Source organism: Primulina huaijiensis, chromosome 2 (assembly GCF_012295235.1).
Source record: "Primulina huaijiensis isolate GDHJ02 chromosome 2, ASM1229523v2, whole genome shotgun sequence".
In the NCBI taxonomy this organism is placed as follows: Eukaryota; Viridiplantae; Streptophyta; class Magnoliopsida; order Lamiales; family Gesneriaceae; genus Primulina; species Primulina huaijiensis.
This window is the reverse complement of record NC_133307.1, coordinates 280461-302997: the sequence shown is the minus strand read 5'-3', so window position 1 is coordinate 302997 and position 22537 is coordinate 280461. Positions and strand designations below refer to the sequence as shown.

Genomic DNA, 22537 nt, shown 5'->3' with positions numbered 1-22537 from the left:
TTTCTAAATTTTCAGATACTGCCAAGCTAATCAAATACCGAAACGTAATTGCATCCATCACAGGAGAATACGTTTCTTCATAATCAATTCCAGGCCTTTGAGAAAAACCTTGTGCAACAAGTCGAGCTTTATATCTTACTATTTCATTTTTCTCATTTCGCTTTCGAATAAAAACCCATTTGTATCCAACAGGTTTTACACCTTCAGGTGTAAGGACTATAGGTCCAAAAACATTACGTTTATTTAGCGAATCCAATTCAACCTGGATGGCATCTTTCCATTTTATCCAATCCTGCCGATTTTTACATTCACCAAAAGATTTTGGTTCATGATCTTCATTATCATTTATGATGTCGATTGCCACATTATAAGAAAATATATCATCAATTTCTTCTATATCTTTTCGGTTCCATATTTTTCCAGTATTAATATAATTGATAGAGATTTCATGATTCTCGTCAGTTTGTGGTTCTGACAAAACATTTTCATCATCATGTGTTTCTTCAGGAACATCATTCTCTATTTTGTGATCATTATGTGTTTCTTCAGGAACATCATTCTCTATTTTGTGATCATTGTGTTTCTCTATGAATTTTCTTTTTCGAGGATTTTTATCCTTGGAACCAACTGGCCTTCCACGCTTCAGGCGTTTAATGACATCATGACTATCTTCAATTTGTTTCTTCGGAATTTCAATTCGAGCAGGGGCATTTGCAGCATGTATATATGATTTAGTTACCCCTTTTGTGTCTGCAAATGCATCTGGTATTTGATTTGCTATTCTTTGCAAGTGCACAATTTGCTGTACATCTTTTTCACATTGTTTTGTTCTTGGATCCAGATGTAACAATGATGATACATACCATGTAATTTCTTTTTCGGTATGTTTCTGTTCTCCCCCTAACATTGGGAAGATTTCCTCATTAAAATGACAATCAGCAAAACGTGCTGTGAACACGTCGCCTGTCTGTGGTTCAAGATATCGAATGATCGATGGACTATCATAACCAATATAAATTCCAATCTTTCTTTGAGGTCCCATTTTCTTTCGTTGAGGTGGTGCAATAGGCACATACACCATACATCCAAAAATTCTCAGATGAGAAATGTCTGGTTCTTTACCAAATGCAAGCTGCAATGGGGAGTATTTATGATATGCACTTGGTCTGATGCGAATTAATGAAGCAGCATGTAAAATTGCATGTCCCCATATAGAAATAGGGAGCTTTGTTTTCATAATCATTGGTCTAGCAATCATTTGCAGACGTTTAATCAATGATTCAGCCAATCCATTTTGAGTATGTACATGAGCAACAGGATGCTCAACAATGATTCCCATAGACATACAATAATCATTGAAAGTCTGGGAAGTAAATTCACCAGCATTATCAAGTCTAATTTTCTTGATTGTATAATCGGGAAATTGATTCCTCAATTTTATTATTTGAGCAAGTAATCTTGCAAATGCAACATTTCGAGTTGACAATAAACATACATGTGACCATCTGCTGGAGGCATCAATCAATACCATAAAGTATCTGAATGGTCCACATGGTGGATGGATTGGTCCACAAATATCACCCTGAATACGTTCAAGAAACATTGGTGATTCAGTTTGGATTTTGGCTGGTGATGGTCTTATAATAAGTTTTCCAAGAGAACATGCTTTACATTGAAACTTATTATTCTGAAAGATCTTCTGGTCTTTCAACGGATGACCATGTGTATTTTCTATAATTCTTCGCATCATTGTTGAACCAGGATGTCCTAATCGATCATGCCAATTGGTTAATATTGAAGAATTATCAACTACCATGTTTGATTCAATGGAACTTATATGTGTATAATGCAATCCAGTAGGGAGCATTAGTATTTTTTCAATCACATATTTCTTTCCTGATTTATATGTGGTAAGACACATATATTTCTCATTCCCTTCATTCATTGTTTGATTATCATACCCATGGGAATATATATCATTAAAACTCAACAAATTTCTTTTCGATTGTGGTGAATACAAAGCATCATTGATCAAAAATTTTGTACCATTAGGTAACAAAAATTGTGCTTTACCACATCCTTTAATCAAGTCTACAGGACCTGATATTGTATTCACCATTGTTTTTGTTGGTTTTAATTCCAAGAAATATCTTTTATCTCGGAGGATAGTGTGTGTAGGGATGGCAATGGGCCGGGGCGGGGGCGGGGACCCCCCGATTTATATCCCCGCCCCCATCCCCGATTCTACCAATCGGGGAAGATCCCCGTCCCCGTCCCCGCTTGAATTTTTTTTTTTAATGAAATTTTAAGTCTTTATTGAATTGACACAAATTTTTTTAATTTGACTTGAAAAGTATTGATACAAAAATTTAATGACATACATAACATTAATAATCCACAGTTCAATATTCTCAAAAAAAAAATTTCATAGTTCCAATAAATATAAAAGATCAAACTCGTTAGCATCTTCAGATTACTTTCTTCTCCGATATATCACATCACATCACTCCATGCTATAATCAGTGTTACTGTTAGTGCATGACTCCGGCTCCTAAAAAATAATAAGACATAGAGAAAAAATATATAAATTTAAAGCACTTTAATACAATAAAAAATCAACTTATTACTTACCTCTATATCAGAATCGTTGTCAAACTTTTGATCCTTCGAAGCTATAGAATCTAATAAGACAAAAAAAATTAGAAAATATTATAAAATAAAAATATAAATAAAATATCATAAACAATTTGTTTTGAAACTATTTAATACCTCGAGTTTCACTCCATAACCAATCTCGAGCACACATCAAAGCCTCCACAGTTTTAGGATGAAGTCGATTACGATGAGCACTTAAAACTCTCCCACTAGTACTGAATGTTGATTCAGAAGCAACAGTCGTCACATGAATGGCCAACACATCCTTTGCAATATCATGCAAAATGGGCTATTTGATCCCATTCGTCTTCCACCAACATAAGATATCAAAGTAACTTGTATTTCTTGGCAACAAAGACTCTTTTAAATAATAATCCAACTCCGACTTCTCAAGTTCAGTATTAGTATTGGAATCCATGAACATCTCAAATTTATCAGCATAACTACCACGCTTAGGAAGTGGAGGCCTTAAATATGAAGATCGTGAATCTTTCACTTCCTGAGATTGTTTGGATTTCTTCTTGTACTCTTCAACAATTTCATACAACTTTTTCTTTATTTTTTCAATCTCAAATGAAGACATATCACCATAAACAAGATGATAATAAAATTGAATTGTCTTCATCTTGTACCTCGGATCTAAAATGCTCCCAATTGCTAATAAACAATTCATCATCTCCCAATACTTTTCAAACTTTAATTTCATATTTGTTGCCATTGTATTCGCCACATTATCATCCAAAAGAAGCCAATCATCAATTGCCAACTTAATATCACAAATAGTTGAGAAGAAAATATTTATAGTGGGATACTTGGTCCCCGAAAGCAACTCTGTGGCATCATAAAAAATCTCCAATTTAGAAGAAAACTCTCTCACTTTTGACCAATCATCTTCTGTGGGAACTCTTTTATACAAACTCTCACGGTGTTTCAAACGAGCAAACACATCTTTATATTCCAATGCAGTGTTAAGCATTAAATATGTAGAGTTCCAACGTGTTTTGCAATCAAGTTCCAATATTTTAGTGCTTGGAACCTTCAACTGTCGAGCTGTTTCAATAAATTTTTCATCTCTTTTCGGTGTTTCTGTCCAAAATCCAATACTATATCGAATTGTTTCAATACTACCACTGATTAATTGTAGTCCATCCCTCACAATCAAATTCAAAATATGGGCACAACACCGCATGTGAAATAATTTACCTTCTAAAATAAGTGAACTCGGAGGAAGCTTATCTAGAATAAGCTCAATCATAACATCATTAGTTGTGCAATTATCAATAGTTAAAGTATATAACTTACGATCCAAATTCCAATCCAAGAGGCAATCAACAAGGGAATTTGCAAGCACCCCAGCAGTATGTGGACACGGCACATATATAAACCTAGTAAAAAAAAGAAATATAATAAATTTAAACAACGATAGTAATATTATTAACGGTAAATAAAAGTGCAAATTTTAAGAGAGAAGAAAAAATTTACCTTAGAAGCCGACTTTGTAGTTTCCATGAAGCATCGATGAAGTGTGAAGTGATTGCCATGAATCCTCTTTTTTGATTATTTGACGTCCACATATCAATAGTCAATGCAATCCGACTAGCATTTGAATCCAATAATTTCATTGTTTTATCTCTTTCTTGCTCAAATATCTTCATGATATCGTTCTTAACTGTGTTGCGGGAAACAACTTTAAATAACGGTTGTAAGGTATAAGAGTACCTTCTAAAGCCCATATGATCAACCATAGATAGCGGATACTCATGCAATATAATCATATTCGCAAGCTCTTCCCTCCCGTGGTCTTGGTTGAAATGGTATGTCCCAAGCATCGTTGTCTCGTCATTGGATTTTGTTGGGTGCAATAGAGATTGTTTTATAGTCTTCTGTTTTTTGTGCAAACATGTTTTTATGTGGTCAAGTAAATGTCTGGTACCATTCTTACTTTCACCACCTAAAGACTTCTTACAATCATTGCATATCGCTTTCCATTTTCCTCCAATTAGCTTCCTCTCAAAATGATCCCATGCAGGAGATCTAAATTTTCTTTTATTTCCACCATCTGCTCCCATAATTTCAGCATCTAAATTCTCATTTTGAGGTATTTCATTTTCCTCGATCGAAACACTCTCATTTTTCGATTCAAGTGCTTGACCTCCCACAGTTGCAGCAGTCTCAACCTCTTTATCGTTAGATTCCATCTGAAATGATATCAAATAATTTGCATAAGAGGTGGATAATTATGGGATGAAGGATACTATAGAAATGCCATCACTAACGGAAACAAATTCATGTTTAAAAAATTATTTCACCTCAATTATACCATCATCATATGTCAAATTGGTTATCATAAAAAGCATTATAATTTTGCAACACTCAAGCAAAAAAGATTCTGAATACAGAAACAATTTCCTCCCACGAAAATCAAATCCATTAAAAAGAATATGAATTTAAAAAAAAAACAAAAACAAAGAAAGAAAGAAAAATGTAAACAGAGAATGAATATTTGTATTGATAAAATACAAATTTACTAAAAATAAATTTTTGAATAAAATGATAATATAGTAAAAGATTAGTTTTAACAACTTTTTAGCAAGGAGGATTAATTTGTTTTTCCTAATTATGTTAACCAAACGATAATATCAAAAATCAGCTTTCACTATTTTGAACTCTCAACCACATTCAAGTAATTTGTGGTAAACATCAACAAAATCTTTGCCTGTATTTTTTAGCTCTCTTTTTCAATAATAATAATAATAATAAAAGAAGTTTGTACTCTCAACCACATTCAAGTAATTTGTGGTAAATAAAAAATGCTACGCAAACAACTAACATAGAAAATAATTGAAATAAACCATAATAGCATGTGATAGGCAGAATTATTAATTTTCAAAATGCTGAATCGTAGACAAGAAGCCACATTCAAGCACAAAGATTTCAAGTAGCCAGCATATTTTCAAGAAAATAAAAATCTACTACAGACTTGGAGTGTTGGTGAAGATTTGGAGACTTGGAGTGTTGATAGTACCTTGAAAGTCGAGAGTGGAAGTCGTGAATGGCAGAATGGGAGAATCAAGATTCAAGAATGGGAATTGTGAGCCGTGAGCGTGAATGGCAGAATTGGAGAATCAAGAATGGGAATTGAGGGGTTATGTTAAATATATTTTTTTATTTCGTATATTTATATTTATATTTTATTATTATTATTATTATCGAGGCGGGTTCGGGGATTTTTAAAATCCCCGAAATCGAAACCGAACCCGATAGCTCTCCCCCGAAACTGTCCCGTTTTGGGTTTTTCCCGCGGGGATCCGAACCCGCGGGGAAAGTTGCCTTCCCTAAGTGTGCATTGTACCACTATCAGGTATGCAAACTTCAGCTTGGTTCATAGCATTTTTCATATTTGAACTTCAAAAAAATATGCAATGAAATAAAATTACTGACAATAAAATACACTACAAAACATTATCATACGAGTACATGAAAAAAATAAAATATTTTACATATTTATTCCACCAGCAAATTGATCATTATCTGAGAAATCAATCAGAAAATCTCCAGCATCAAAATGAGTTGAACCACTCAAAGGTTCACTGTGTTCAGTAAAGTTGGTCTCCTTTTCTTTCCCCTTTATTGATTCTTTATAAAATTTACAAAGGTGCTCAGGGGCTCGACAAATACGGGACCAATGTCCTGGAGTACCACATCTGAAACAAGAACTTTCAAATCTTTTTGAGTGATTCTCATTAACACTCATATTCTCTTGATGTCTTTTCGGTGGATGGTTTGGGACGCTCTTTTGAGATGAGTTATAGAAATAACTATCTCGATTATTTTCAAAACCACGGCCGCGTCCACGACCACGACCACGACCACTTTCACGTCCACGACCACGACCTCGATTTTGTCCTCGACCAAAATCTTGTCTATAACTTTGATTTTGGTTTCCAGGTTTAAATTCATTTTTGCTTACGATATTTACTTCAGGAAATGTCGTTGAACCAGTGGGTCATGCCTGATGATTTCTCATTAAAAGCTCATTATCCTTTTCCGCCACAAAGGGACATGCGATTAGTTCAGAATATCTCGAAAATCCACGCACTCTATATTGTTGTTGTAGAGTTATATTCGATGCGTGAAAAGTGGAAAATGTTTTTTCAAGCATTTCCAATTCAGTAATATCATGCCCACAAAATTTCAGTTGCGAGATTATTCGATACATCGCCGAGTTGTAATCACTGACTTTCTTAAAATCTTGGAATCTCAACGTATTCCATTCATCCCGGGCGGTCGGAAGTATAACTTCTCTTATATGTTCGAATCTTTCTTTTAATCCCTTCCACAAAGCCATGGGATCTTTTTCAATCAGATATTCACATTTTAATCCCTCGTCGAGATGTCGACGCAAAAATATCATGGCACTTGTCTTTTCTTGTGATGTGCATATGCCATTTTCTTTTATGGTCTCATTTAGACCTAATGACTCAAGATGCATTTCTACATCGAGAGTCCATGGCATATAATTTTTTCCCGTAATATCAAGAGCAATGAATTCGAGCTTTGCCAAGTTAGCCATGGTGGTACTAAAAAGAATTATGATGCATTTTATTTGTTAATGAATATTTCAATACAAATTAATGGATACACAACAAGTACAAGCATTCGTAAAAATAAAGAAAACACACGAGGAGGATATTCTCCGATAAATACAAGACTCGTGAGTATGATAACCAAAGTAATTAAAAATAACTTTCTGAAAGCCATCTTCTTTTTTCTTCAAAAATTTGATGAAGAATAATTTTAGAGAAGAAGAGAAAGTTGGAGTGATTGAATGTGTTTGTGAAATCATATTTATAGAGCAAAAACTAGCCGTTTTGTTACCGTTTATGACCCTTGGTGTACAAGAAAATAAATATATATATTTGTATAATTTTATGGTAATAATATGGTGTATATAATATTAGTAATGTTTTAAATAATTATGTATATCATATCACAATATTATAATGAAATGTCATAAGATATTTTGTTTAAAAATCTTATAGGCTTTTATACTTATCGTATCCCTTACCGGGAGTGTGGGATGTCGTTTTAACATCCTCCTAGGATTTATAACAAGTTTTTTGAAAATTTTATTTTTATTATTTATAATAACATTATATATTAAATATATAAACAATAAATAAATAAACAATAAAATAAATATTATTACTTTTGTTACATTTTTCTTCTGTTTTGGAGCTTGGAAAAATATGGAGGACTTTTAGAGCTTCGTGCTGATAACGTGTTGTGAAAAAGTAAAAATTTACGGTAAAAAGTAAAAATCTCAAACTCTCAAAATTATCACACTACACACTTTATAATATTTTTCTCTCAACTCAATTGTGATTTTCTTCACAAATGAGAGATCTATATATAGAAAATCTTTACAAATAATCCAAAAATAAATTACATCATTACCTTCATCATCACACACAAATTTCAATATTCAACACCTAATTTTACCTAATTTTCAACATTCAAATATTCAACATTCAATATTAAAATATTAATTTTCAACAGTATCAAAGTATAAGTTGAATATTTTTGACATATTATATTATCATTAGTTTGTAACTTATTTTTATAAAGATGAGATATTTTTCAAATTATAGATCCGAACATATATTTGAGATTTATTATTTTCAAAGATTTATTCTAATATTTTGGAATATTTAAAATAAGGATATCTAACAAAGGAACAATTAAGAACAAAATATAAGGTAAAATATGATTCAAAATAGTAAATTCTTAGAAATAGTCTCGAATTCCTCTAAACTCTCGAGAGATCTTAAAAAAAAATCCAAAAGACGATAAATATTTATGATAATCCATTGTATTATACACCACAACAAATCGAAGATGTCCTTAAGAAAGTTGGTAGAACAAAGATGAAAAACTCGAGTATTATCCCATTGTTTTGTTGAGATGCTGAAGTATCATATTTCAGTTTGTTTTTTAATAACGAAATAACCTCTAGATTCTCGATCTACGGTTTTTGCTTCAAAACTAACTAAATAATAAAGTTTATTATATATACTCCCACTAAAACATATATAAATTAATATGATCATAATATTTTATTAATTTATAAAGGTATCAGTTAATTGATGATCTTTATATTAAAGAGTTTTTTTATTCAAAAAAATATAAAGTTAATTACATAAAAAGTTATTGTGTTTCACCATCGCGTCTATTACACTCATTGAATTAATACATAAAAAATTTCATATACTTATATGTTTATAAAAATAATTAGGTGATAATTTTTTATAATTAAATAATATTAATTGTATCGAAATAAAATTCATAGTATAAACAAAGATAATAATATAATTAAATTTAATGAGAAGACAAACATGAAAACCAACAATAATATTTTCATAATTTTACTAAATTTTTCTAGTAGTATATGTGCTTTTAGAAAATTATTAGTTTTGATATTAAAAAGACCATAGTTTTATATAATTTTTTCGAAAATTTGTTATATTATTAATTTATCGTAATTATTAATTTAGTACATTGGCTCAAGTCAAGACCAATAAAAGATATCATATTAGAAAAATAATTAATTAATAAGTATTAATTTATAGAAGTTTTATTATATCTACAACTATAGTAATGAGTTTTTGGATTTGCTTTCGTAACTTTTATTGGATTTTTTAATATGCAGTCCAAATCTAAATATTCCTATATTACACACACAATTAATAAAATCACATTTCATATAAAAATTTAACATGTATTTATCATTTCAAAATTTGTGTTTTGTGTAAAATAAAAATTAGACTCATTAGTTAATCTAATCATTCAATTTTGGAATTTATTGTATTGTGTTACATATGATTTTTGGTTGGTTATATTTTTTAGATAAAGAATAACTTGTTTTAGCGAAAGTCTTCTTTTCTTCAGCTTTTCGTGTGAACGTGTTAAATTTAGATTAGAAATGAAGTAAGATGCCTCTTCTCGTCTAGTTGCTAGAAATCTTTTGGGAGCCAAAGTACTTTCGAACTTAGTTTACTGTCAAAATTCAGAAATTTCAATTATTGATATTGTCTTCCGACCTATCAAAAGTCGGACAGACTATCACATATATAAGCCCAATCTCGCTTTGAGATGGCACACTCTAAAATTCCCATGTCTTTCTTGGTTGGACCAAGGCGATTTCATTATCTTGTCAAGAAAATTAAAATATTGATTTGAAGATTTTGAAGATAAAGAGATAATGAATAAAATATTTGTTTGAATATGTGACGAAAATATATTAATAACATTATTTTGAAATATAATGTCTATCATGGATATGACGAGGTCTTCTATATAAAAGAGTGTTCATTAATTTTGAAGATTGTTGATAGTGGTCATGTGTGGTTGAGGGATGCCGATGAAATTTTAATGTCAACTCTTTTAGAGTTGATTTGTTGGTTGTTGCTTTTTATACACTAATATTCATTCAGACATATTTCGGGAAAAGAATACGAGTTCTTGGCAGAGAGTGATATTTTTTGTATATGACATATTTTATGTTGTGAGCTTGTCTGGTTAGTTGGTTGGATATGAAATTAATGACCCAAAATGAATATGTTCATTTCGTATTGCATTCTGTGTTGCGACAACTACTTAGACAAGATTCAAACAACGACACTTTATTATTATGTTTTGAGAGCTTTTCTATTGCTGGTGGTGCACGAGCATTTACTTATTGATGATTTATTCATCGGAAGAGGAAAGTGACGTTCTCAGGAAATAACATTCAGCATGTTATTGAAGAGTGTTCGAGTTGGCTGATATTGAATATGAGCGGTGTTGATCAAGTGAAGTCTATTGAAAGTATTCGACATACAGACGTCATTAGAAAATAGATAGTTTAATTTGAATAAGTCCTTGTATGAGTGTAACATATGAGATTTAGTGAATTTGCTTGATATGTGGATATGAACCTATAAATATAGTTTGGTTGGACCGATCCATGTTAAAATTGCATCTATCTTTTATTTTGCTTTCAGTTTTAGTTTTTTTTAATCAGTTGAGCTAACTATGAAAATTAGGCAAAATAAGATAAAACCGGATCGATGAGCTCAAACTGATATAAATTAAAAAAAATATCAAACGTTCTATTATTTCTTGTACACATCTAAAAAACTTACGCATTACATCTAACAAAATCCATTGCAAGATTACATAACAAGTTTTCCTCAAAAATTAAAACCCAAGCCAAAGATTCTTGGGACATTATCATATTCTCTGAAATTTTAGATTGGGATAATATCGGTTGTAACTCGAAACAACTTTGATGTTCTAGTTGGTGCAGTTGAAACCATGGCAAACAGAAAGCCAGATGATCAGTACCAAGAGTAGAACAATTCCAAGCACGACGATCTTTATTTTCATATTCTGATACCACATTTTTCGTCGTATTTGTGCTCCTTTGTTCTTGAATTCTCGGGCCTAAATCACAAAATGAACATGTCCCAGAGAATATGTAAGTAAGCACTGTGTGATCCCAAGACATACTGCACAGAAAATGCCAATCATTCAACATACCGAATCACGCAGGTCTTCAGCCTTGTTATTAAGGATGGTTAAGTTTTCTCCTCTCTCAATGGTCTAAAGATGCATTGGATCAAATAATAAGGAAAAACTAAGGTTATTAAATTAGAACTCACAAACAAAGAAGTAAATTTATGGTACATTTGTAGCTTTGTAATCACAAATATTCACATCCTTTATTGAGCACCTTGCATGAATCACACATACGTAAAAAAAGCTTTAAAAGAAATGGTTTCATGTTGTATCAGTCCACTGAAATTGCCGTTCATAGAAATGAAACGGTGCAACACAGCAAGTATAATCTGAAACACCAATAAAAAAGTGGTAAGCATAAATATTTCTCCAGTTCACTCCACGTACCTTGTCTATATTCTCCAGCATAATACTTTTGACTTCTGAGACTTGGGCCTTAACTTTTAAAAGCTTCTCGATCTCGTCAGCATGGTCAATTATATATTGCATATGTTCTTTCATGATTGGCCTGCATTTCACAAACTTTCCAGGTTTTGGGCAGTTGTTACAATTCAACTGAGCATAAAACTAACAAATCATTTGAGGGAGCATACCCAAATTCTTTGTTGAGACTTTTTGCGACTGCTGTATCTGCTTTGCCACCACCATACCTTTTCTTGAAATCAGCTTTTATACGTTCAAGAAATGCAATTGATATCTGCTTTCCAACAGATTCTTTTGCAACAACACAATAAGCTGAATCAAAAATGTTTTAAAAACTAAGAACACTATAAGCTGCATGATTTGGTACCAAGATTGTTAGCAAGTCAACTATCAAAGCAGACCAGGTTGTTAGCAAGTCAACTATCAAAGCAGACCAATTAGATTTCTTTCATTTCGACAACAAAGTGTTAAACAAGAAACATAAACTGCGGCAATTGTGAAAAAGAGGCAGTGATGGAAGTCGCTGATTGCAAAAATGTTCACTGTTAGGCTTGTACATCAGAACTCTTTGATCAAGCTCAACTAAATTCAGTAAAGCTATAGAATTGGCTTGCTATAAGACATGCTTGATTCTGAAATCTGAATGAGCACAAACCAAGTTAAATAAGAACCAAGCGTAGATAATTTGGAGTAATCTCGAAAGTTTTAGCAAATAATTGTGATCTTCAAAAGGGTAACAAAGTTCGTTGTTGCAACAATCTGATGAGCTTGTATGAAGCCAACACAATCAGAGAACAAGCAGTTTCTTTTTACAACCCAGATAAATCTACAACTGGATTACGTTTGAGAAGGAAAAGGAAAGTTTCCTCATTTAACAGGCATTTGGGTCCCAAATGTACCACTAGGTTTATGAAAAAACGAAAACTCTATATGCTTTTCTCACAAAATCAACTCATACACACCAAGTCACTTAACTGCACGATCTTTCTGTCTGAAACTTTTAAACATAATAGGCTAAGAATTTGTACATAGTTCAACTAAAACAACGAAACAACTCTATAATCGACACAAGTACTAGATAAAATCAGTTTCTTTGGCAACTAACAAATGAACACGAGAGTTTAACCATCAGGAAAAGATAAGAAGTATATCCGTCTTCTGATTCTATTATAGGAATTATTTTTTTTTTTTTTAAAAAAGCCTGAAACAACTCAAGACGATATACATTCAGGATCCATTCTCAACCATCCAAAAAGGAGAAAAAAAACATTGAAAATGTAAACTCCTCCCCTTTTCAACTATGAAAAATGCTTCTTTCAGGAAAAGTAGCCGAGTATACCTAATAAACAACCAAAGACTCCAACTTGAACTCAAAATCTCAGATCAAAGAAAAACCCATTTCAGATTAGTCATCAATCCAATTGATTTATCAACCAAAAACATAAAAAATCTGGCAAAGTAAAACAAAATGAGAAGGATCGAGGACTTACCGTAGCCATCTTCAACTAAAAAGTTGAAAATATGGTGATCACATTTGTAGGTGAACTTGTTGTTTGAAGACGGTAATTTCTGCAAGCACTGAGCCGCAATCGCCGGGAAGTTCCCGGTGAACTCGGTGTATTCAGCCAATACCATCGTGCCACGTGCCACGAAGCTGTATATAAACGATTCATGTCCCATCTTGAACTCGAGGTGCTTACTCTCCAAGTATATTGCGGCAGAAGAAATTGGAATCTCTGGGAATTTGGACAAGAGAAATCCGAGCTTCGACGCCTGAGCTTTTCTTGATTTTTTTAATCGACAGTTGAAGACTCCAGTCAAATCTATTTATTAAAAAATTGAAAATTTAGCTTTGACCACCATGGCCAAGTTGGTTCAACCATATGTTCTGAAATTGGAAACTTTAATTCAAAAATAATAACGGTAATTATTAAAATCTGGAGTTTGAATCGTTATTGATTGAAACTTCTTCAGAATTTCAAGATTTGATGAAGAAAAAGAACCTTTAAAAATACTTGTGTAAAGACGAGTCAAAATAACTCAATTGTTAGTGGGATTGATATTATATCATATATTGAATTTTGCTTTGTATTGAAGGTAGGTACAAGTTGGAATGAATTATTGAGTGAGGAAAGGATCAATGAATAATAGTTTTGTCAATGTCAAATAAGGAAAATGATAACTATTTGTTTCTTATTAAATATTATAAGTCTCACAGTACTAACCAAATAAATTTATAACTCCAAATATCTAATTCAAAGTCTAGACATTTTTTTAAAAAATAAAATTGTAATTTTGGGGATTAATTATTCCAACCCACATGTGAAAAGTCTCAAAGACATAAAAAATCTACTAAAAAGTATTAGTAAACTGATATAGCTTTCATTTTTAAAAAAATCAAACATATTTCGTTTTTAGCCAAAAATCAAACAAAAAGTGGAGAATATAAATATGCTAATGAAAGACCATAGATATCATGATTTTATGTAATAAAAGCTCACACAGATTTCTTTATGACAGAGAGTTTATGTCTGATTTTTAAAAATAAGATGTTTAAATTTATATTAATTTTTTATTGGGTATTTTTTGTTTTTTACAAGAGGTGTTGATTCGATTAGTCCATAATTTTGGTTATATTTTTTATATATATAATTTTGATTATCTTTGTGTGGTTAGAATTTCATTTTTGTTTATGTATTTTTCAATTTTTTTTAAAAAAAATTAAGAATGTTCAATGATGACATCTAAGCGAGTTTGAAAATGTAACATAATTTCCAGTTGGAGGTTCGATATGATTTTGATTTGACATTGTTTTTATTATCTTGTTTTTTTTTTTTTTTCCTTTTAACTATACAACGTGTAATCATTAAAAAGTAGGTATCAGTGCAAAGAAAGCAAGAAGTGAAGTAACCCCTTATTTCATTTGTATTTTGTTCATAAGATGAGCTAAAAACAGAAAATGAAAAGAAACAAAATGACAACAACGAGATTCTAAATTTTTGTATATACCAGTTCCATTTGGGCATACATACACACACGATACAACAAATTTGTTAAATATCAAAACATACAAAGAAAAGATTACATACCTTTACAAATTTGAAACTAACTCGCCGTTAAGCATGTTTTGTCGATCGATCGAGTTTCTGCTAAAACTCGAGTTCAAAATGTCATTCACGCTTCCTTTTTTGCTTATAATTTTTGGTAAGCACAACTTCACTGACATCATCACTTCAAGACATTTTCTTCCTTCAATCTAAGGTATGATTTATTTCTTTTTCTTTTTATCTTTAATTTTTGAGAAAATTATTTTATGAATTAATTGATTTAATATAAGAACTTTCAGACTACATGTTTATCACTTTTGCCTTGGATAAATGGTGCCGTAATGATGTCTATCACCTTTTGTTTATGAAAAGTAATTATATCGTTATTTTTTGTGATATGCTCAAAAAAAAAAAAAAACAAATGAGAAAAATATAAGCTTAATTAGTGTCCAAAATGGAAATAGAAAAAATACATAAACAAACTACATAATTCGAATATATAAAGAAATTTATGTTTTCATGTCCCTGTCGTATTTACAAATGTTTAGAATAAGTTTTGTATCATTTATAATTTGCTTAATATAAATTTCTTATAATATTTTAATATTAGATTAAGATTTTACCACAAAAATAAGAAAAATAGAAGCGAGAAATGTAAGTATCAGTGTAAACGTTTTACTATGGAATGCAAATTTTATATAATTTTAAAGTAAAAATATTGAGCTTTAAATTCTTTAAGTTTAACATAAAAAACTAAAAGTTTTCTATACTTACATTTTCCTTTTGTTAATCGAGCTAGAGAAAAGAACTGAGGGAGAATATAATTAGTGGCGTGAATAGATTGGAGGAAAATGCTGTGAATTGATAATATTTACGTGCCAGTTTTTCAAAAACAGGGAGATCCGGGGAGATGGCATTAATAATCCCCTCGACCAATGCCATTAGTTCCCCCCCTCTGACCAAAACCATTTGATCGCCCCAGACAGAACAATCGATCGGTTCCCCCACACCCGACCACTAGTGACGTACGACATGAAGGAAAGTTAATAGAGATGAGCAATTAAGAGAGAAAAATGAGAATCAGCGAGACAATGGTTGCACAAAAAACAATGATATTAAGAAATAATTATGTTATTTTTCTAAATTCTTGTCTAGTTATTAAGACTTGTGGAACAATATTTTTGGTGTGATGATATTTTTTTTGTTTGAAATAATTTTGTTGGAACAGTATTGTATGGGCCGTGCTTTTATCTTTTTTGTTTGTTTGTTTCACATTTCATTTCGTGGTCTGTTTCTCGTGCGCAAAGATCATGTCGGATTTTTTGTAGCCTAACCTATATAAAATTGTCAGATATGATCTCTCTTATCCTTTCACGATTAATTATAACAATCAAGAAATCAAAGTTTCAGAGTATGGAAACAAAATGAATCACAACTAACCGATCAGAATTATATGGACACAACCAAATAATAGAATGTAGAAGACACACGGTTTACGTGGTTCGATCTAATATGATCTACATCCACGAGAAGTAATCTCATTAAGAATTGAATAGAATCCAGAACACATAACGAGATAGAAAATACACGAACACGCAACACTCAATACATAATACACTCTTGTTCTTCTTCTATGAATTCCAAAAGAACACTCTTGTATCTCTATTGATGAAAGCGATGTTGATTCTCTTGGCACCCCTCTTCATGTTTCCTCTATCCTTGTAGATAGCATGGAGAGGTATGTAAATCAATTCTTCTTAAAACCACTTGAATCCAAAAGAACACTCTTATACATAATACACTCTTGTTCCAACGGTCAGCTAGCTAAGTGTCAGCTAACCGACTTCCAATTCTTGACTTCTACCTTATGGGAATTCTTTATCATATTCAACCTCCAATTGTTGACACTTGACTAACAAAAATCACGATATAAGGCTGAAAATAAAGGTGTTTAGTACTGAGCAGAAGTTGTTTTAGTATATAAAGAATCAAATTGAGAACTTGAGGGGAAAAACAAGTATCATCTGACTAAAACTAAGTACTTTTATATCAATTTATGCATCATCTTGTTATTGACAAATAATGTTATATCAACCAATCAACGTATATTTTTTAAGAACAAAAAAATAATCGAATTGAGTCTTAAGTGCAAAATATGTATCTTTTGACTAAAATTAAATATTTTTTATATCTATATATATAGGTATCATCTTGTTATTGGTATATATATATATATATATACCAAAAAATTGAATTGAATACTTAAGGGGAAAATACCATTAGGCTAAAACTGAATTTATATATGTCAATCTAGTTATCATCTTGTTATTGGTAAATAATGTCGCATCAATCAATATATATGTGTGTGTGTATGTATGTATCATCTTGTTATTGACAAATGATGTTACATCAACAACTTAATTTATATATTTTTAGAATATCAAATAATTGAATTGAGTACTGAAGGGACAAAACAGGTATCATCTGACCAAATTAACTACCTTTTATATCAATCTAGATTTCATCTTGTTATTGGAAAATAAATTCCACATAATCACTCAATGTATATTTTTTTAGAACACCAAATAATCGAATTGACTAGTAAAGGACAAAACAAGTACCATTTGACCGAAACTTTGTACTTTTATATCAATATAGGTATCATCTCATCAACCACTCAATATATATATATATTTTGAACACCAAATCATCGAATATTTTTTATATCAATCTAGGTATCATCTTGTTATTGATAGCCACATCAACTACTCAATGTATATTTTTTAGAAAACCAAATAATCGAATTGAGTACTTAAAGGGTGAAACATGTACCATTTGACTAAAACTGTGAGACCCCGAGAATAAAATAGTTTTGATGGCATTTTGGTAAATAAGTTGAAAAATATTCAATTTATTTTAATGACATTTTCGCAAATAAGTTGAAAAATAATGAATTAATTTTAAGGACAAAATGGTAATTAGTGCCATATCTTTTCCATATGAAGTCCAAATGATTTGAGATTTGGATATACTGTAGAAAACTCAAAGATATAGAAATTTCATGTTTTGAGTTTTGGAGAATTTGATCGTTTGACTGATCCGAAGAGATATACCGAAGTTAAAATGTTAAATAGTATATATTATATTATATTATTATTAATATAATATAATAAAAAATCAATAAAAAATTATAAATGAACCTCACGATAATCGTAAGTTTCATTTCTTCAGAAAGAAAGCAGAGGAACGAGAGAGATGAGAGAAAACAGGGTTTTTGATTTTTTTTTTGATCGTTCGACTTATCAGTTTATCCAATCGACGAACTGAATTCAGATCTGGGATCGTTGACACGAGGTCTTTGATTTGAGGTATAAATTTTATATTTTTGGTGATGTTTGAAATTCGTCGATTTTTGGAATAAATCCGATAAATTGTTAAATCATACAGAAACTGAAAATTGTTGAATAGTGTATGATTTAAACGAAGAAGAGATGATTATAGTGGCGTTATTTTGAATTATTCCTAATTTATTATAATTAAGAAATTTTAAATCGTGGACTGAAATTGAAGAATTATTTGTCGGTTATATATGCGGTAGAATACCTGACAAGAAACTAAGTTTTGAAGTCGGAATTGAATTATGCTATGAGTTGAATTTGATATGAATTTTTGAAGTTTCAAAGGATATTTGAAACTTATATTATTGTATTTGAATGAAATTATTGATTGAAATGAATGTGTTATTGATGTAGATAGAGTTTCTATACTAAAATCTTAAAGCTACATCGACTGGAACGAAGAATTGAGGTATGTTGCGACCGGATAACATACGACAGGTATCTGTATTATATGATATATGTTTGATTGATTTGATTGAGATACATGTCTATGTGCCTTATTTGTTGAATTGATATGGCATACATAACATGCACGTTGAGCTATGATCCTTGGATACCCTGATAAGATTTGATTTGATTATGGGGTTTGTGAACACAATGCTATGTTTGGTATTACATGACCCTTAAAGCATAGTCATTTGTGGCCCCGATGATTGATTGAGATTTGGGATTTGATGGCGCTTTGTCGACGCTATCATACGATTATCCCTGATTGAGGCCTGTGTGCCAGCTCGAGCATTGATTTGATAGCGATTCGATTGACTCTGACATGTGCTAAGTGGATGGGCATTTGACCTGATACCTCCACGACATACATGCATTGCATATCATATATCATTGTTTAGATATCTGTGGTATATATTGTGGTTGCTTCAGACTGAGCTTTGCTCACCCCAGATGGGGCTGTTGTTGTCTTTGTATGTGGACAATGACAGGTACTCCAGGATATCAGGAGACCGGAGATGGTACTTTCTGGAGGTAGTCACAGTTTGAGCTGAGGTTTATGTTTTCCCAGTATATATATGTATCTATATACCGGGGCATGTCCCGAGGATATGATTTATTGTTGTATGAGTTGTTTTGATTATGTGTGGGCAGATTTTATGATGTGAGATGAAATACTATTTTTAGTATTCAAATTATATTTTGGGCTCATTGTAAAGAAATTTTAAACTCGTTTTCCGCTGTAATTAATTAACCCTAATCAAATTGCATTGTAATAACGATTAGGAGTTAAGAGCCCTACACGGAGTGGTATCAGAGCATAGCTGGGAATGCTCGATTGAGTCTTGTGTACACTTGAATAGACACAAATGAATTGTGCACATGTGTTTGAATTATTTGTATTACTTGCTCCTACTTGATTTGATTTGAGTAAGTATCTGATGAGATAGATGATATGAGATGGTGATATTATGGAAGTGATATTGATTTGTGATATTCATCATTTGATTTGTAGATGGATCCCACAAACGAAACTGCGAGTAGCAGTACTGAAAGAATGGTTGGACAATTCGAAGGGTTGTTCATGGATGTAGTAATGGCTCGATTCCAGGATCTGAAACCACTGAGGTTCTTTGGCACTGAGAGTGCAGAAAGAGCGGAGGCTTGGTTGAAGGATATCGAGCATCTGTTTAATATTGTTGAATACTCTAAGGCTCGACGAATGAAACTTGCTCTCTACCAACTGAAAGACCGAGCAAAATCTTGGTGGGAAGCCGCTGAGATTGGACCGAAAGAGGCCGGGATTGAAGTCACATGGAATGTCTTCAAGGCCCAGATTTTGGAGCAGTATTTCCCTCCTTCTTATTATACTGCTCAGGAAAATGAATTCAATAGTCTGCAGCACGGAACGATGACTGTTGCAGAATATGCTTCGAAATTTTCGACTTTGTTGAAGTATGCACCTCACGTAGCTGCGAATGCAAAGGCAAAATATAACAGGTTTGTGAACGACTTACATCCTGCGATATATACTTTTGTTGTTTCTGGTTTGCCTACCAGCTACACAGAGGCAGTTGAACGAGCAAAGGCAGCTGAAGCTGGGCTAAAACGAGGAGGTCCTCAGTACACTCCTCCACCTCCAGTGACAGCTCAGCAGCCTACCTTGCGTATGAGAGGTAGGAAGTTTAAGAAGACTGGTTCCACTGTTTCTTCTTCTTCTTCGAGTTTCAGTGGATCCCAGAGAGAGAGTCCCGTGATTGCTCCTTATTGTAGTTACTGTGGAGGCAAACATACTATCGAGCAGTGTCGAGGTATGTTTGGTACTTGTTATCATTGTGGACAGGAAGGTCATTTCTTTCGTGTATGTCCGAATAGGGGTACGACTTCGTGTCAACCCCAGCCAGAATTTAGAGGTGTCCCCAGTATGATGAGACCTGCTGTTCCTGTTCCCTCTTTTCAGCAGTCGAATGTTCCACGATATCGAGGACCGGGTGGTCAGAGTGCCCAAGTCCCTCATCAAGTTCGAGTGTATGCTATGACCGAGGATCAGACGAAAGAAGCTCCTGGTGGTGTGGTTGCAGGTATTTGGATGCTTTGCGATTATCCTGCACGTGTTTTATTTGATACAGGAGCATCCCATTCATTCATATCTCATGCATTTGTTGCATCGCATGATATTATGTGTACTCCGTTGTATGATACATTGTCGATAGCCACGCCAGCAGGAAAGATTATTCTGTCTGAGCAAGTTGTGCATAATTTTGTATTGATATACGAGGACAATGTGCTGTTTCTGAATTTGATTGTCCTCCCAATGTACGACTTTAATTGTATTGTTGGCATGGATATTTTGACAACAAATCGAGCTACTGTTGACTGTTTTCATGGAGTGGTTCGATTTCGACCTATTGATGGACCCAAGTGGAATTTTTATGGCAAGGGTTCCCAAGCCAAAATTCCATTGGTATCCTCTTTGGAAATGTCTCGACTTTTGACTAGCGGAGATGAAGGTTATCTTATCTACGCTGTTAATATATAAAAAAAAGAGCCATCTTTATCTGATATTCCTGTTGCGAAAGAATTCCCGGATGTATTTCCCGAAGAGATTCCTGATTTTCCTCCTCATCGAGAAGTTGAGTTTAGTATTGATCTTGTGCCGGGGACTGCACCTATTTCTAAAGCTCCTTATCGCATGGCACCATTGGAATTGAAAGAATTGAAAGAACAATTACAGGATCTTCTCGATAAGAGATATATTTGACCGAGTGTATCACCTTGGGGAGCTCCAGTTTTATTTGTTCGAAAGAAAGATGGTACTATGCGAATGTGTATTGATTATAGGCAACTGAATCGGGCTACTGTGAAAAATAAGTACCAACTTCCTCGTATTGATGATCTCTTTGATCAGCTTCAGGGTACTTCTGTATACTCGAAGATTGATCTTCGTTCTGGGTCTCATCAAGTACGTGTTCGAGAAGAAGATGTGCCTAAAACTGCTTTTCGTACCAGGTATGGCCACTATGAATTCTTGGTTATGCTTTCGGTCTCACGAATGCTCCTGATGTCTTTATGAATTTAATGAATCGTGTCTTTCATGATTATCTTGACCGATTCGTTATTGTATTTATCGATGATATTCTTGTATATTCGAAATCGAAGAAGGAGCATGCTGAACATTTGAGACTGGTACTCCAAACTCTTCATAATGGACATTTATATGCTAAATTGTCCAAATGCGAATTCTGTATGGATAAAGTGGTATTTTTAGGCCACGTCATTTCGAGACAGGGCATATCTGTTGATCCTGCTAAGGTCGAAGCTGTGTTGAATTGGCCGAGACCTACGAATGTTCCTGAGATCCGTAGCTTCATGGGTTTGGCTGGTTATTATCGTCGTTTTATTGAAGGATTTTCGAAAATAGCTAAACCTATTACTCAACTGAAACAGAAGAATCAACGATTCATTTGGTCAGATGAATGTGAAGCTAGTTTTCTTGAATTGAAGACGAGATTGACCACCGCACCTGTGCTTACTATTCCCTCAGGTACCGGAGGATTTGTAGTGTGTACAGATGCGTCTGGTAAAGGTTTGGGCTGTGTTTTGATGCAACATGGCAAAGTGATTGCTTATGCGTCTCGTCAATTGATATCTCATGAAACACGTTATCCTGTTCATGATCTTGAATTGGCGCCATTGTATTTGCTCTGAAGATTTGGCGCCATTATTTGTATAGAGAAAAGTTTGTTATTTATTCAGATCACAAGAGTCTGAAATATCTCTTTTCTCAATCGGATTTGAACATGAGGCAACGCAAGTGGATGGATCTCCTGAAAGATTTTGATTATGAGATTCAATATCATCCTGGATCAGTGAATGTTACTGCGGATGCCCTTAGTCGTAAGGTGCATGATTCTGTGTTAGCTTCTGTCAGTGTCGCCAAGGTACATGAGGATATATGTACTTCTGGTTGGACTTTTCACTCGAATTGAAATTCTGTCACTGTATCAGCAT

The 22537-nt window shown here is 32.7% G+C and overlaps 2 protein-coding genes and 1 long non-coding RNA gene across 3 annotated transcripts; 1 reads left to right on the top strand and 2 right to left on the bottom strand.

Moving 5' to 3' along the window:
- Positions 1-2396: 2396 nt before the first annotated feature.
- Positions 2397-4853, bottom strand: LOC140962544 (zinc finger BED domain-containing protein RICESLEEPER 2-like). The gene is made up of 4 exons (XM_073421500.1): positions 4138-4853; positions 2770-4040; positions 2632-2681; positions 2397-2551 (listed from the first exon to the last, which is right to left on the bottom strand). Exons 1-2 carry the CDS (start codon positions 4851-4853, stop codon positions 2945-2947), a joined length of 1812 nt encoding a protein of 603 aa, XP_073277601.1. The 3' UTR covers positions 2397-2551; positions 2632-2681; positions 2770-2944.
- A 5905-nt stretch (positions 4854-10758) lies between these two features.
- Positions 10759-13501, bottom strand: LOC140962530 (vesicle-associated membrane protein 724). The gene is made up of 5 exons (XM_073421482.1): positions 13128-13501; positions 11808-11949; positions 11602-11722; positions 11236-11298; positions 10759-11139 (listed from the first exon to the last, which is right to left on the bottom strand). Exons 1-5 carry the CDS (start codon positions 13315-13317, stop codon positions 10990-10992), a joined length of 666 nt encoding a protein of 221 aa, XP_073277583.1. The 5' UTR covers positions 13318-13501; the 3' UTR covers positions 10759-10989.
- Positions 11803-12822, top strand: LOC140962539 (uncharacterized). The gene is made up of 2 exons (XR_012172572.1): positions 11803-12000; positions 12034-12822. It is a non-coding gene; the product is annotated as an uncharacterized lncRNA (long non-coding RNA).
- Positions 13502-22537: the final 9036 nt, after the last annotated feature.

What these genes read in the sequence shown, in the direction of transcription:
- LOC140962530 (XM_073421482.1), bottom strand. Translation starts at nt 13,317, where the DNA reads ATGGGACATGAATCGTTTATATACAGCTTCGTGGCACGTGGCACGATG. An exon ending in AGTCTCAACAAAGAATTTGG is followed by an intron (nt 11,723 to 11,807) that starts GTATGCTCCCTC and finishes TGTGAAATGCAG; the next exon opens with GCCAATCATGAAAGAACATA. An exon ending in CTGAAGACCTGCGTGATTCG is followed by an intron (nt 11,140 to 11,235) that starts GTATGTTGAATG and finishes TTTGTGATTTAG; the next exon opens with GCCCGAGAATTCAAGAACAA.
- LOC140962544 (XM_073421500.1), bottom strand. Translation starts at nt 4,853, where the DNA reads ATGGAATCTAACGATAAAGAGGTTGAGACTGCTGCAACTGTGGGAGGT. An exon ending in CTACAAAGTCGGCTTCTAAG is followed by an intron (nt 4,041 to 4,137) that starts GTAAATTTTTTC and finishes TTTTTTTACTAG; the next exon opens with GTTTATATATGTGCCGTGTC.